The sequence below is a fragment of the Nylanderia fulva genome, unplaced genomic scaffold, assembly GCF_048542155.1.
Source record: "Nylanderia fulva isolate GAGA-0341 unplaced genomic scaffold, ASM4854215v1 Scaffold11, whole genome shotgun sequence".
NCBI lineage: Eukaryota > Metazoa > Arthropoda > Insecta > Hymenoptera > Formicidae > Nylanderia > Nylanderia fulva.
Window position 1 is genome coordinate 5,401,816 of NW_028189302.1, and position 13,532 is coordinate 5,415,347.

At 28.4% G+C, this 13,532-nt stretch overlaps 4 protein-coding genes and 1 long non-coding RNA gene across 5 annotated transcripts in view; 1 reads left to right on the top strand and 4 right to left on the bottom strand.

The window, feature by feature from the left end:
* Positions 1–13,532, top strand: part of LOC146724969 (uncharacterized) — a 154,975-nt gene that overhangs the window by 101,046 nt on the left and 40,397 nt on the right. The gene's annotated exons all lie outside the window — the stretch shown is intronic.
* LOC114936915 (odorant receptor 67a-like) lies at positions 486–3,062 on the bottom strand. The gene is made up of 9 exons (XM_029310262.2): positions 2,901–3,062; positions 2,400–2,519; positions 2,168–2,285; positions 1,631–1,913; positions 1,343–1,456; positions 1,168–1,258; positions 879–1,015; positions 599–731; positions 486–536 (listed from the first exon to the last, which is right to left on the bottom strand). The coding sequence occupies exons 1-9, from the start codon at positions 3,054–3,056 to the stop codon at positions 486–488; spliced, it is 1,203 nt and encodes a 400-aa protein (XP_029166095.2). The 5' UTR covers positions 3,057–3,062.
* On the bottom strand, positions 5,092–7,532 carry LOC114936913 (odorant receptor 13a-like). Its single transcript, XM_029310260.2, has 9 exons — positions 7,377–7,532; positions 6,926–7,045; positions 6,739–6,856; positions 6,158–6,422; positions 5,975–6,097; positions 5,772–5,862; positions 5,522–5,658; positions 5,239–5,371; positions 5,092–5,154 (listed from the first exon to the last, which is right to left on the bottom strand). The coding sequence occupies exons 1-9, from the start codon at positions 7,530–7,532 to the stop codon at positions 5,104–5,106; spliced, it is 1,194 nt and encodes a 397-aa protein (XP_029166093.1). The 3' UTR covers positions 5,092–5,103.
* On the bottom strand, positions 7,936–11,884 carry LOC114936920 (4-vinylanisole receptor-like). The gene is made up of 10 exons (XM_029310269.2): positions 11,829–11,884; positions 10,254–10,477; positions 9,777–9,896; positions 9,569–9,686; positions 9,107–9,371; positions 8,915–9,037; positions 8,675–8,765; positions 8,446–8,582; positions 8,180–8,312; positions 7,936–8,105 (listed from the first exon to the last, which is right to left on the bottom strand). The coding sequence occupies exons 2-10, from the start codon at positions 10,413–10,415 to the stop codon at positions 8,055–8,057; spliced, it is 1,200 nt and encodes a 399-aa protein (XP_029166102.1). The 5' UTR covers positions 10,416–10,477; positions 11,829–11,884; the 3' UTR covers positions 7,936–8,054.
* On the bottom strand, positions 11,598–13,255 carry LOC114936917 (odorant receptor 9a-like). The gene is made up of 6 exons (XM_029310264.2): positions 12,935–13,255; positions 12,755–12,865; positions 12,385–12,475; positions 12,161–12,297; positions 11,829–11,961; positions 11,598–11,749 (listed from the first exon to the last, which is right to left on the bottom strand). Exons 1-6 carry the CDS (start codon positions 13,210–13,212, stop codon positions 11,699–11,701), a joined length of 801 nt encoding a protein of 266 aa, XP_029166097.1. The 5' UTR covers positions 13,213–13,255; the 3' UTR covers positions 11,598–11,698.

Here is a 13,532-nt window from a genome sequence, read left to right on the forward strand (position 1 = left end):
TCCGTATTTATGTTTTGTTGTGTCTTTCATATTATCGACATATTGTCAAGTTTGACGACGCATCACAATGATGACTGCCATGTATATCATTACATCGCGATTTGTATCTTAGAAACCGTAGTAACGTTTTGTCAAGATAATAAAATACACGCGTGAGTAGATATATAGATTTTATTAAATTATTTCAATTTGAATGTAAGTAGCATATTCTATTATATATCTTTTTACATCGATAATATTATACTTTTTAGAAAATATATTTTTAGAGTTTTACATTACCGTACAAGTAAGATTGTAAAATACGAAGCAGAACTTGCGCAAAGTTAAGAACTTAGATATTTTATTTTTAAATTAAGATGCACTCAATAAAAATAGGCAAATAAATACAAGGTCTTTATTAAATAAGGTGTACACGAATTAGTATTTTTAATTATTACAGTATGCACAAACTGTATGAACATAAATGCACATTACGTTTAAAATGTTTATTGTACAGACCGTAATAGCATAAAATATGACATTGATGTGCGTAATACCTTAAAGAAATTTTTTAAATTTTATAAAGCATCGGGTATCGCTATAAAATAATTATACTTACCGCATTAAAAGTTATATATGACAATGAGAAAAGTTTGCCGATAGTGAATATCAATGGTTTTTTACTTGTCATTAGTATCATTATAAGAAGCTTACTTGTCTCTATCGGCATATTGTACCACTGTGCGTTATATCTGAAAATTTTACAGATCTTTCATGTTTTATTCTGTATATTTATTTTACAATTATATTGTTAGATTTTTGTCGCGATACGACGCGCGATTTTGTAAAAGAATTTATAAAAGATTGACTATTGGATTTAAATATTACACGATACTTACGCGGAGTCGAACACTTTCTCGCTAGAATCTATGATTTTCTGACCTTGCCAATTTTCAAAAAATATATTAATTAATATTGCATTCATATAACTGAAATGTCTTATCAAATGTTGTATATTTCCTGTAGTTGTTATTATCTAAAAAATAATAAATTACGAATATGATAAAGTTTCATTATTTATATACTTTTAAATTAAATTAATTATATTGTTTAATTATGAAATAGTTTTGGTGCATAATGTAAAATTATATGTAGAAAGTGTCATTATGAATTTCACCCAAAAAGTACCTGAAATCCCACAATACTTAAGAGTATGATAGCACATCCCACGTGTACAAAGAGAGGTAAACTGAACACCGACTCCATAATGGCAATAAATCTAATATAATTTGTACGTATATATGAAGATATTACTTTACATTATTATTATTCAACAGTAATGGTTATTTAAATATGTACTCACTGCATCGTTTCAGTGTGTCTTTGAATACTATACACGATATTTGAATAAGATTTATCTTGTGTAAACATTAAATCATTATTCCCTTGGAAATTTAATGCATTTTTTAATCTACATCTGAAATTTAATATTAAAATCTAAGTATTTAGAACGATGAATTGGAGCAAATATTATGTTGAGGATATATATGTATATTAGTAGAGAACAAATATGATTTTGATTATTCATATTATACTTATTTTCGCAAATGTATTAATGATTTTTATCAACAACCTCACATTATATACTCACCTTAAGCCTTCTAACAATCCGCAGCAATGCTCGATCAGTGTTATATACAGGACATCCAATGTAACTAATAGAAACCCATAACACACTTCGCATACAGCCGTGTGTATGAAAATTGGAACGTAATATGTGTCGACATCGACCATATAATTTACGGGATGAGATATTCCAGATTGGATTCCTTGCGCTTTATTTGATGACGTTACGTTCTCTTCGGATTCCTGATAGTTAATCTTGGCCATTAGTGTCATAAATTGAAAAATAAAGGGGTGACCAAGTACGACACCTAATTTATTTGAGAAAGTCAATTTTTTCTAATTTATGGTTTATATATATATATATATATATATATATATGAGTTTATTATAAAAAGTCAAATGTTTTCAAAAACATTTATAAAAGTATTATAAAATACTAACAAAAATTTTTTTATATTTTATTTAGAAGGGACATTTTTTTATTGAGGAATATATTCGAATCTTTATTATTGTTTTTCTACACTGTATTATTATTGTTACAGTAAAATATTGTTGAACTCACCTGTATAAATGTATCCAAAATTTCGTGCATACAATGCGTGCGAGTTATGTATTTTAGCTTCTTCGTCCGATTTTGGGGAAAGATGGTACTCTCGCATATTAGTTAGGAGTAGTTTTATCTGTAGCACAAAGAAAATTTACAATCACAAGCCACATGTTACTTTTTGTTGTATATTGCTATTGTTTTTATTATTATGCATTAGTTAGTATTAATCACTATTGTTTGCACATACCTTTGGTAATGTATATATTGCATAAATCGTTTTAACTATAGCTAATGCAGCGAAAAGAAATACTGGCAGAGAATTTAATAGCTCGAAGGTATCGCGCCAAATATCCAGTATTCCTAATATCTACACTTTCCATGATTTATTTTATATAAACATCGTATAATGGTTATATGTATATAATACATTATAAATTATAATACGTTATAATTAATAGGTAATTTTAATTAAACTATTGAATTATAAATTATTCTAATTTTATCAAGTATTTTAAAATTAAATATTTCGTACATATATATATGTATATATATATATATATATATATATATATATATATATATATTTATATTTGTACATATATTATAATTGTCGTTAATTTACAATATAATTACCGTCAGTCATAATATTTAATTTTTACTGTTTTTGGTAGGCACAATAGACAGGTAAAAATTTGAAAAAAATTTAAAGTACTTTAAAATGTGAGAAGACATGTTCTTCTTCACTTACCTCGCATGTAAATCCAGATCCGAGTAAGAGTATCATTACGAAGTATATCGTGCAGCGTCTTCTTAAAGTATGAAAGGGCCACAGACCTACAATACTTAAAAGCAGGCGAACAATTTTGTAATGTGAATTCTTAAAGAATTGGTCAACATTATCCATGCTGTTTTTTTTCTCTATCACTGCTGCAAGAGGATGGAAACAACACAAGATATAGATCATAAATGTAGTATCTCATCACGAATTCTGTTTAACTTTGATTGCTGTTCAAGATATCAGTTCAAGAAATTGTATTGCTAACATGTTTAATGAAATGAATTGATTGTTTAAAAAATTATTTGCAAATTTCCTAATTTGAGAAAAAAGAATGATAGTTGTACGATTTCGATCGCATGATTGAAAATATTATCTTATATACCTCATGGATTTGTACGAAATAAAAAGAAGAGAAATGTGACAATTTCATTCTTGAATAAAGAAAGCTAAATCAATACTCAGTCAGTCACGAAAAAGTATATACGTTTTATGTTGATTGCATTGAATAATATAAGTGCTGTGATCTTTATATCATTAACTGCACATTTTTGTTTGCATTAGTGAAAATTTTTTGTATTTTTTTCCACATTAATTAAAAATAGATCCAGTGTTGGTCACTTCATGTTTCTAATTTGTTAATTTCTTACTAGCGTAATCACAACAAAAATTTTTATTTAATAAATAGATATATAATAAAAGAATAAATTTAAAGAGTTATGAAAGTAAAAGATATATAAAAGAGTTATCGTTATTTCAAATAATTGTTAATAAAACCTACTTGCAGTTTTTAATCGTTTATTCGCTGATAGAAACAGTTTATGGAAGGTACAGTTGAGAAACATATAAACTATAAAGAACAGATTATTACGAAGAGTCGAACTTATTTAAGAGTTAAACAAAATTATTGAATTATGCTGTATCTTAATAATAAGTCTGGGCTGTTGTCGCATTCACCGAATAGTTTGCACAAAAGTATCTTACACTTGCAGCACAATTCCGATGACTATATTTAAAATTTAAATATTTAATAACGAAATGCGCGCGTGTATGTAAATGCTTAATCGATATACTTGTAAAATTTTAATAATCGGCGGTTGTTCGCTATCGTTATATTGATTAGAAACTAGTCATTTTGTCGCAAATTTTAGTGTGTGAAGCAATTAGAGAAATAATTGACACATGCCTAAATACGGTTGCGAAGATTTTTTTTCAACTTCCGAATACACGTGAATTTTTATTATATGTATGTTATATTGCAGCGTGAAAAAAAATCTATTTTTGAAGCAATGAATATTAATAAGATGTACGTCACTCTTAATAGCATAATTATTTTGAAGAATTACATGCTAAAGATGAAACAAAATTATTTTGAATATAAAAATATTATTAATTTCTAACATGAGTTAATATACATTTTTAATTGATCAATTATATTACATAAAATTCATCCACTCAAAAACATAAATACATTTACATAAAAATGGATATATCATTTGTTTTCGATTTTTCTTAATCAGCTCATATTGACTTCTACCACATAGTTTCTTACTTTATTGTTTGTTTTTTATGTATGAATACTGTAAGATAATCAGCTGATATTGTCACATTGATTATTAATAACATTTTGGTTTAATGATTATTTAATCAACATTTAACAACTTAAACATAATCATTAATTAAACATTTAGATTTTAATTTAAAAAAGTATTAATTAATTTCTATAATAATAGAATTTAAAATTTGACTTAATTATTGTTTTGTTAATATTAACTATTTATTATATATTATATAGGACTCACATATAAAGCGAAAATAGAATGTGTAACGCAATAAAAATCAATACCGGCTGACATGTGGAAATTAATAAGATATAGTTTGGTACGCATTACGCATGAAAAGAAAGTTATTTTACGAACGCGGGTGGTCTCCTTTATGTGAATTTATTTTGTTTCTATATTATTTAATAATTTTGATTTTAAAAATTAAAAAATTGTGTGTGTGTGTGTGTTAATAATATTCTTATTCGATATCTTGCACGAAGATGATTATTTTTATTCATAATTATGTCTTGGATCGTAAATGTAGACATTCTACTATTATTTGAATAAAATGGCTGTTCATACATATTCTTCTATTATTAATAATATTACTCCATAAAAAGTTTCCGATACTTTTATTGTACGGATTGAAAGACGGTGAAATATGAAGCAGACGCACGCACAACCTAGAAAATGATCATTCAAACATTATTCCTATGCCAGTAATTACAGAAAGATTATTATATATAGATTATATTGTTAAGTCTTACTGCACTAAAACTCGGAAGAGAAAGGACCATGATTTTACCAACAGTTAAGGTGCAGGGTGAAATGCTTCTTAGCATCATCACGTTCAAAAGTTTTCTAGATTTCGGTGATGATTCGTACCATTCGCCTCGGTAACTAATATGGAGAATTGTGTAATAATATAATTATATAAATTGTAATGTAAGAATTTCTTGTGCATTTGTTTTATTTTTCTATTGTTACATATATTTGTAAGATTTGTATTTTAAGAACCTTTATGGACCGAAATTTTATATTCTGGCTTACATTGATGTGTATATACTACTGCTATTATCGATGACTTCTTGCCCTAACCAGCATACAATGTATAAATGCAATAATTGAGCAATTATATAGCCAGCATGTCTAATTGCGATATGCGGAGTAAGGACCTCATTGGTCGCCTAAATGTTCCGAAACGATTTTAATACCACAATTAGAACATTTACAAACTGAGATATACTGTCAGAATATATATATATATATATATATATATATATATATATTCAACACAAACCTGTAAAGCTGACATACTCATAGCTCCTATAATTAGGCCGACTTCAATGAACAATTGTTTTGTGTAAACAGTTTCCAAAATACTCGCAAATCTTATTCGAAAAAGAAATTAAATAATTATTAAATCTTTTTAGAAAATGTGTGAATTGAGAATTTCTATTTTATGTATTTTTTAATTAATTCAAATGTATGTACAATACTAACTGTAGTGCATCTTCGTGTTTTCGAATACAATAAGTAAAATTCTTATAAATCTTATCATCTTCCTCGAGTAAAGCGAGTTTTTTATCCTGTTTGATAGACTTTCGTATATGCTCCAATCGATATCTAATAAACGAAACGAAGGAAAAATCAAGTTTTTGCTTAGTTTATTTACTAAATACGTACCTAACGATTGAGAACAGTGCGCAGCAATGTTGCACCAGCATAGCTATGCAGGTATCGGATGCGACTATAGTAGTAAGTCGAATAGCAGTGACTATATAATTATGAATTAGAACGGGATAGTAGTACGTGTTAAGGTCTATGAAATATTCGACATGATATGGAAATCCCACTGGTCGCGTTGAATATTCGGAAGTTACATTTTTGCCAACGATCTTCGGAATCATTGCCATAACTGGGAAAAGACAGCCAAACACGTACATGCCACCTAAATTTAAGTAATATGTAGAAAAAGTTAGGTTCGAATTTTCAACATGCTAGAAATTAAATTTACAAACGTTCGAGGATATTATAAATAATAATCTCGCGATATGAATAATTTTCAACATAGGCATATTTAAATGAATTTGTAATAAGTATCTTCATTTTTTGACAGTTATTATCACACGAGTTTGCACACAAAATTAATTAAATCTATTATTAATTTATTTCTTAGTTATTCTTCTTTTTTCGTTTGATTTTTCTACTTTTTCTATATTTCATTACGTAATATAGTAATGATTTCTCTATATCCGATGTCTTACCAGCATAGCCGACTGTAATACTTCTTCCAGTTTCTGCAAATTTAAGTAGAATTTCGTATTCGCTTTCAATAGCCCACAATTGCCAGTCTCTTTGTATATGTATAAGAATCATTTTCATCTACGACTTGAAATTTCATTCATTTAAAATAGTGACTCCTTGCGTTTGATATACCGACCATCTGCATACCTTTTCCATATTGCACCATAAATTTGCCAGCTTAACGATGCAACAGACATCTATTATTAGCGGTGGTATACATTCAAGCGTTGCGTTAATATCACCATGTAATGTTTTTAAAGCGAGCACCTTGAATCCAATGATTTATGTCACAATATAAAAAAATATCGAAAACTATTAACCAGTTTAATAATTTTTAAAACATATTAATTTAATAATTTAATAATTTAATTATTTTTAATTCTTTTAACTGATAATTTTATAATTTTATAAAAAGCTTTATACATATATATATATATACAATATATATATATATATATATATATATATATATTCTGTTCTTAAAGTTATCTTTACAATATACCAATGAGATAAAAGGAACGATGTCCCCTCTCTTAAAAATGCATAAAATTGAAGATGACAGACTAAATAAAAGTCGCAACATATAAAACGGTTATACCTGTGTAATGGCTTGTGTTATACCAAGAAAAGACACTGTAACAAAGATAACTCGCCTATGTCTTTCCTTTTGAAAAGGCCACTGTCCAAGTAACGAAAGTAGCGTACGATTAACTCTATATAAACGAGACTGAAAAATATCGCTCGGTAAATCCATCTTCAGCAATCGACGAAGACTACTGTGTCGCCGATATTGCCTTACAAAGTTCAGTTTGATAAAAAATTCTCTCAGATGGAAAATAATGGATATAGGTTGAATGAAATATAATCACGATAAATTGGGGACGCTTAGCAGATTGACTGTTTTGCTAGATGAAAGGCCTTCAACAATTGAGCATATATAAATCATAGACATATCTATAATGCTTTTTTACGATTGATTTTGTATAGTGATGCTCTTATAGTCCGTATTTATGTTTTATTATGTCTTTCATATTATCGACATGTTGTCAAGTTTGACGACGCATTACAATGATGACTGCCATGTATATCATTACATCGCAATTTGTATCTTAGAAACCGTAGTAACGTTTTGTCAAGATAATAAAATACACGCGTGAGTAGATATATAGATTTTATTAAATTATTTCAATTTGAATGTAAGTAGCACATTCTATTATACATCTTTTTACATCGATAATATTATACTTTTCAGAAAATATATTTTTAGAGTTTTACATTATCGTACAGATCGTAAGACTGTAAAATACGAAGCAGATGCACGTACGATCTGGGAAAAGAAAGTATTCTTATTAATTTAGAAACGTTTAATAATCAAGGAAATCATGTCAAATAATATCTTACTGCGCTATAACTGGGAAGAGAAAGGACCATAATTTTTCCAATGGTCAAGGTAGAAGGTGAGCTACTCCTCAACATTATCATGCTTAAGAGTTTTTGAGATTTGGTTGATGCTTCGTACCATTCGCCTCGATAACTAATATTAAGGTTTTTATTAACATACAATTATGAATTGTAATAAAAATTGTTTACTGTTGATTTATTTCTGTTACATTATTATTTTTTCATTTGTGTTTAAAAAAAAATTAGTATAACACTTTTTGACTTACATTGATGAATATACACGATCGCTATGGTCGATTATTTGTTGTCCTAACCAACATTTAAGAAATAGAAGCAATAATTGAGCGAGTATATATGCCCCATGTCGAATTGCGAGCTGTGGCGTGAGAGTCTCAGTGGTCGCCTAGATATTACAAGATGCACCAATTTTAATAATTTGATTTACAAAAATTGCGCGAGCACATACATACATCGCACCATATATTTAGTTCAAACCTGTAAAGCTGACAAACTCATCATGAATACGGTTATACAGACTTCCGCGGAAAGCGCATTCTTGAAAATATTCTCCACACAGTTCGCAAATCTGATTTAAAACAAAATATTCCACAAAATTGACGAATTTCTCTTCTCAACTTTCTCCCACTTCTTTTATTTTAATATTATATAATATTATCTAATATAAATAAAAAATTACTATTTTTTATGCAGTTTTATAAACGTGTGAGCACTAACTGTATGGCATCTTCATGTTTTTTAATGCAGTATACGAAATTCTTGTACATCTTTTCATCTTCCTCGAGAAAAGCGAGCCTCTTGTCTTGTTCGATGGATATTCGTATATGTTCTAATCGATATCTAAAGAACGAAGCGGAGAAAAAATTTTTTTTTCATTTTGCTCAGTTTCTTTAAATCGTTATATCGTACCTGATGATTGCAAACAATGCGCAGCAATGTATAATCAAAATAATCGTGCAGGTATCAGTTGCAACTATGATCGTGAGGCGAATCGATGTGGCTAGATAATTATGAATCAGGACGGGGTAATAATATTTGTTGAGGTCTACAAAATATTCGACATGATATGGAAATCCCACTGGTCGTGTTGAATATGCGGACGTTACATTTTTGCCAACGATCTTCGGAATTATTGCCAAGAACGGAAATAGACAGCCGAAAGCATATATGCCAGCTAAACTCCACATTATTATTTAAAATTATTTCAAAGGATTATATTATACAGGACATTTTTGAGCGCTTGCGCAAAATCAAGAGCTTAGATATTTTATTATTAAATTTTATGATACTCAATAAAATAGACAAATAAATGCAATATCATCTTTTAATATTTTAATTAATCTACCAAAATCAACAATACAAGTATCTTACTGGCATAACGAATTGTAATGGTTCTTCCTTTCTCGGCAAACTGATGCAAAATTTCGAATTCTCTGTCGATGACCCACGACTGCCAATCTTTTTGTACATGCATAAGAAGTATCTTAATCTACGGCTTGAAATATCCTTTCTCTAATATTGCAATTCTGTACATGTGCGACAGTCGAAAATAATATTTCGAGATTTTCGACTTACGTACCTCCTTCGTATTGTAAATAAAATTCGTTATTTTAACGACGCAAAGAGAATTTACTAAAAGCGGTGCTATGGCTTCGAATATTACGTCTACATTGTGGCGTAATGTTACTAAGGCGAGTACCTTAAATTTCAGAATTTATCAAGATAAAAGTATTGGTGCACAAGATAAAAATAGTGTTTCACGCATTAATTCTCAATAATTAACTTCTAATACATTTAATATATTCAGATGTTTCTATATTTCTTGTTCTTCAACAATAAACTAAAAAAAAATATATTTTTAATATATATTTTTATATATATTTAATATATATTTTTTTAATATTAAGAATATATTAATTTAAAAAAAAAAAATTTTAATTAAAAAAAAATTAAAAAAAAGAAAAATTATATATATTAAAAATATAAAAATATAATGCACAATATATATAATATTAAATCGACAATGATAATATATATAAGAATTGCAGTATAGTACCTGAGTGATGAACTGCGTTATGCCAATAAATGCCACTGTAACAAAGATACCGCGCTTATATCTTTCCTTTTGAAAAGGCCATTGTCCTAGCATAGAAAGCAGTATACGATTCAATTTGTATTGTCGAGACTGAAAAATATCGCTTGATGTATCCATTTTCATCACTCGATCACGACTGCTGTGCTGCCGATATCGCTTCGTGATTTTCAATCTAATAAAAAATTCTGTCAGAGAAAACAAAGTAGACATATTCTGTTTGAACTGTATAGTATAAGAAAAATTGCGGATATTTGCGCGATTGATTATCCTTAGTAGAATGATGAAAGACTTAGGCATGATTAAATATTCATTGTACGAAATCTTCGTTGTTTTTTTTTCGCGATTGATTTTAGAAAATGACACCTTATAATTTATACATTTATTCTTTGCAATAAGAATTTTCTCTATATTTTTCTTTTTTCTCATTGTCGAAATACCGTTCAATTTAATAGTGCCTCGCGAGAACAATATCGCAACTGCCATATGTTTATTCAGATCATATTTTTGTCAAGGAATCAGTGGCGGATATGATTTATATTTTTGAGTGCCTGAAAACAATTATAATTCTGAGATCTCTGCTCAAATTGCATTTGATTTACAAATGGATGTAGTGTAGTATTTTTAATTTGTATTATTAATTTATTATAAAATAATACATGTCAATAAGACATGTCAAAAAATCGTATTTTAAAAATACATACATAAAATTTGAAATTTGTATTTGCAGAATTTTATGCACAACGGTTGCTATAATTCTTCGCGTTTTGACAAATGTGCATTCTAGAGTTTGAAAAGAATCGCAGATGTTGCACGTAAACTATCGGCATGAAATACGTTGCTATTGATGATTATCAGAAAATTTAGTAGAAATACAGAGAGATATTATTAAAAGATATTATTATTAAGAATGCAGTTTACCAGCGTACATTTTATGGGTTACACTATTTCATTAAATTATTTCCCATTTGGATAAGAAAATACTTGAAATGTTGAAATTCGGGATGAATCAAGGATATATCGTCTCTTTCATCCCCGATTCGTAAAGGAAAATTAAAAACGTATTAAAGGTATACGTTTTATATATACGTATATGTATATTCTATATGAAATATTTTGTGGTTTACGTACATCTTACACGGCAAAATTTCCCGCAAACTTCTCAATATTCTAATCACATCTTTATTAAATAAGTCTGAAAATAATGTACGTGCGCACTTTCATGCTGATTTTTCTTAATTTGTTTCAGGCAATTGTGTCAATTATTAATAATTATGACAATGAAATAATTATATACACTTGTATACGTATATTATCAAGATTATATTTTATATAAAGTATATATTAATAATTGATATCAGCATAAAATATACAACTTTCTTAAGAACATATTCGATCTTATATCATTATTATTGTAGTGACGTAAGCATAGCGATATAAGACATGGAAACTTGTAAGATCTGAAAATAATATTTCAAAAACGCGATTGTATTTTACAACAAAGAATTATTCGATAATGCTACATTTGTATATACGTACCGAGCTGAAATTCTCCATTGACATTACGTAAAGTTTGCCAGCTTTTATTTGGCACGGTTTAGAAGCTCGCTGTAACGTAAATCTCAATAATTTTTGAGATCTGATTGAAATCTTATACCAGTTGCAGTTATAACTGTTAATACATTCGACAGAATTAATGATTAATTGTCATTTATCAAATGGCGATTGATTGGCAAATCGTATGAAAAAAATGTATGTGTAATTATGAAATACATACATATATTTCATAAATATATTTCTTATACATTTTTTTTAAATTAACACAACTCGTTCGTTTTTCGATTTTTTTAATGGTTATTTCATACACGTACATTACTTCATGAAATCCACTGCTATGATCGATCATTCGTTGAGACATCAGACTTAGGTAAAATATGTGTAGCAATAATCCGGCATTACAAGAAACAATTCTGATAACTTCATCCAATTGAGTCTCCACCATTATCAACTGAAACATTATATGACTTTATTAATTATATAAAATAAAAACGCAAACATAATGTTAAATTTTATTTAAAATTTATCGAAAAATTACCTCAGCTGCACTGAAGCTGCCTGCTATTACTACGTTTCCTAGCAGAAAAAGATAATATGTGGCGTAGGTGGATGAGAGCAGTTCGGAAAATCTTTGTTTAAAACGATGAAATAAATATATTGATTTACATTTAAATAAATCTATTATCATTAGTCTTGTTAACATATAAATGTACATATATTTATATATATATATATATTTATGTGTTAAACAAGACTAACGATATTAGATTTATTTAGGTACAAAGTTTATTTTAGCTCCACACAAAGTAGCAAAGTAACTAATATCATGTGTGTAAAAGTTCTGCATTCTATGACTTGTTGCATCAACGACATGTATCTCTAGATTTAAAAACATTACTGGAACTAACTTTAAGGCACGTTTGTACGATTTGATGCAACCAATTATGATATGATACGCTTCATCGTCTTCTATATTCATAGTCGCGAAATCCGGGCTTTGTATACGCTCCATATTGTATCTATTTAATTGGATTTTGCTTAGAGTTTTTCTTCACACATTTATTCGCTTATTAGCAGAATTGACTTACCGTATACATTCGAACAATGCGCAGACATGCTGAGTGCAAAGTATGAACATACCATCGGCAGCTATCCATATCGATACTATAAAAAATACGCTGATGATTCCATGAAGCATCAACAGGTTGAAATACTTGTCCACATCGAGAACATGTTCTATGCGAAATAAAAATTTGCCCGTATAGGTTTCGTTCGTAGGTAAAAGCAAGTACAATTTACTGATGACGATAGGCATCGTGGAGTAAAAGAAACCCAATGTATAAATTGTAGCTGCAAAGAATATCATGTTTCTTCCTTCGGTTTTTGCTCCGAAAATAATGGTATTTTAGTAAAGAAAAGAAGAATTTTTCTCATACGTTGAGAGCCTATAAAGAACTACAATTTCTGAGTACAATTGTCAAACTAATCAAAATTTGTCAAACATTTCGATCTCTTTTATAATGATCGGAAATGAAATAAAAAGGAAAAAAATTACATTTCGATTGAATATAGTTCAATGAAAGTTGATACGACAAAAATTGTTGTACAGGTTACTCACATGCATATCTTAGCGTTAATGACCTGCTTTGTTCTGCGTAATTCCGTAATATTTCACTCTCTGGTTGA

What these genes read in the sequence shown, in the direction of transcription:
- LOC114936915 (XM_029310262.2), bottom strand. Translation starts at nt 3,056, where the DNA reads ATGGATAATGTTGACCAATTCTTTAAGAATTCACATTACAAAATTGTT. An exon ending in GATCTGGATTTACATGCGAG is followed by an intron (nt 2,520 to 2,900) that starts GTAAGTGAAGAA and finishes TGGAAAGTGTAG; the next exon opens with ATATTAGGAATACTGGATAT. An exon ending in GAGAAAGTGTTCGACTCCGC is followed by an intron (nt 732 to 878) that starts GTAAGTATCGTG and finishes TAAAATTTTCAG; the next exon opens with ATATAACGCACAGTGGTACA.
- LOC114936913 (XM_029310260.2), bottom strand. Translation starts at nt 7,532, where the DNA reads ATGGATTTACCGAGCGATATTTTTCAGTCTCGTTTATATAGAGTTAAT. An exon ending in AGTAGTATATACACATCAAT is followed by an intron (nt 5,372 to 5,521) that starts GTAAGCCAGAAT and finishes TCTCCATATTAG; the next exon opens with TTACCGAGGCGAATGGTACG. An exon ending in CTCTTCCGAGTTTTAGTGCA is followed by an intron (nt 5,155 to 5,238) that starts GTAAGACTTAAC and finishes ATCATTTTCTAG; the next exon opens with GTTGTGCGTGCGTCTGCTTC.
- LOC114936920 (XM_029310269.2), bottom strand. Translation starts at nt 10,415, where the DNA reads ATGAAAATGGATACATCAAGCGATATTTTTCAGTCTCGACAATACAAA. An exon ending in TAACGCAGTTCATCACTCAG is followed by an intron (nt 9,897 to 10,253) that starts GTACTATACTGC and finishes CTGAAATTTAAG; the next exon opens with GTACTCGCCTTAGTAACATT. An exon ending in TGAGTTTGTCAGCTTTACAG is followed by an intron (nt 8,583 to 8,674) that starts GTTTGAACTAAA and finishes TGTAATATCTAG; the next exon opens with GCGACCACTGAGACTCTCAC.
- LOC114936917 (XM_029310264.2), bottom strand. Translation starts at nt 13,212, where the DNA reads ATGATATTCTTTGCAGCTACAATTTATACATTGGGTTTCTTTTACTCC. An exon ending in TCGTACAAACGTGCCTTAAA is followed by an intron (nt 12,476 to 12,754) that starts GTTAGTTCCAGT and finishes TTTTAAACAAAG; the next exon opens with ATTTTCCGAACTGCTCTCAT. An exon ending in GCAGCTTCAGTGCAGCTGAG is followed by an intron (nt 12,298 to 12,384) that starts GTAATTTTTCGA and finishes ATAATGTTTCAG; the next exon opens with TTGATAATGGTGGAGACTCA.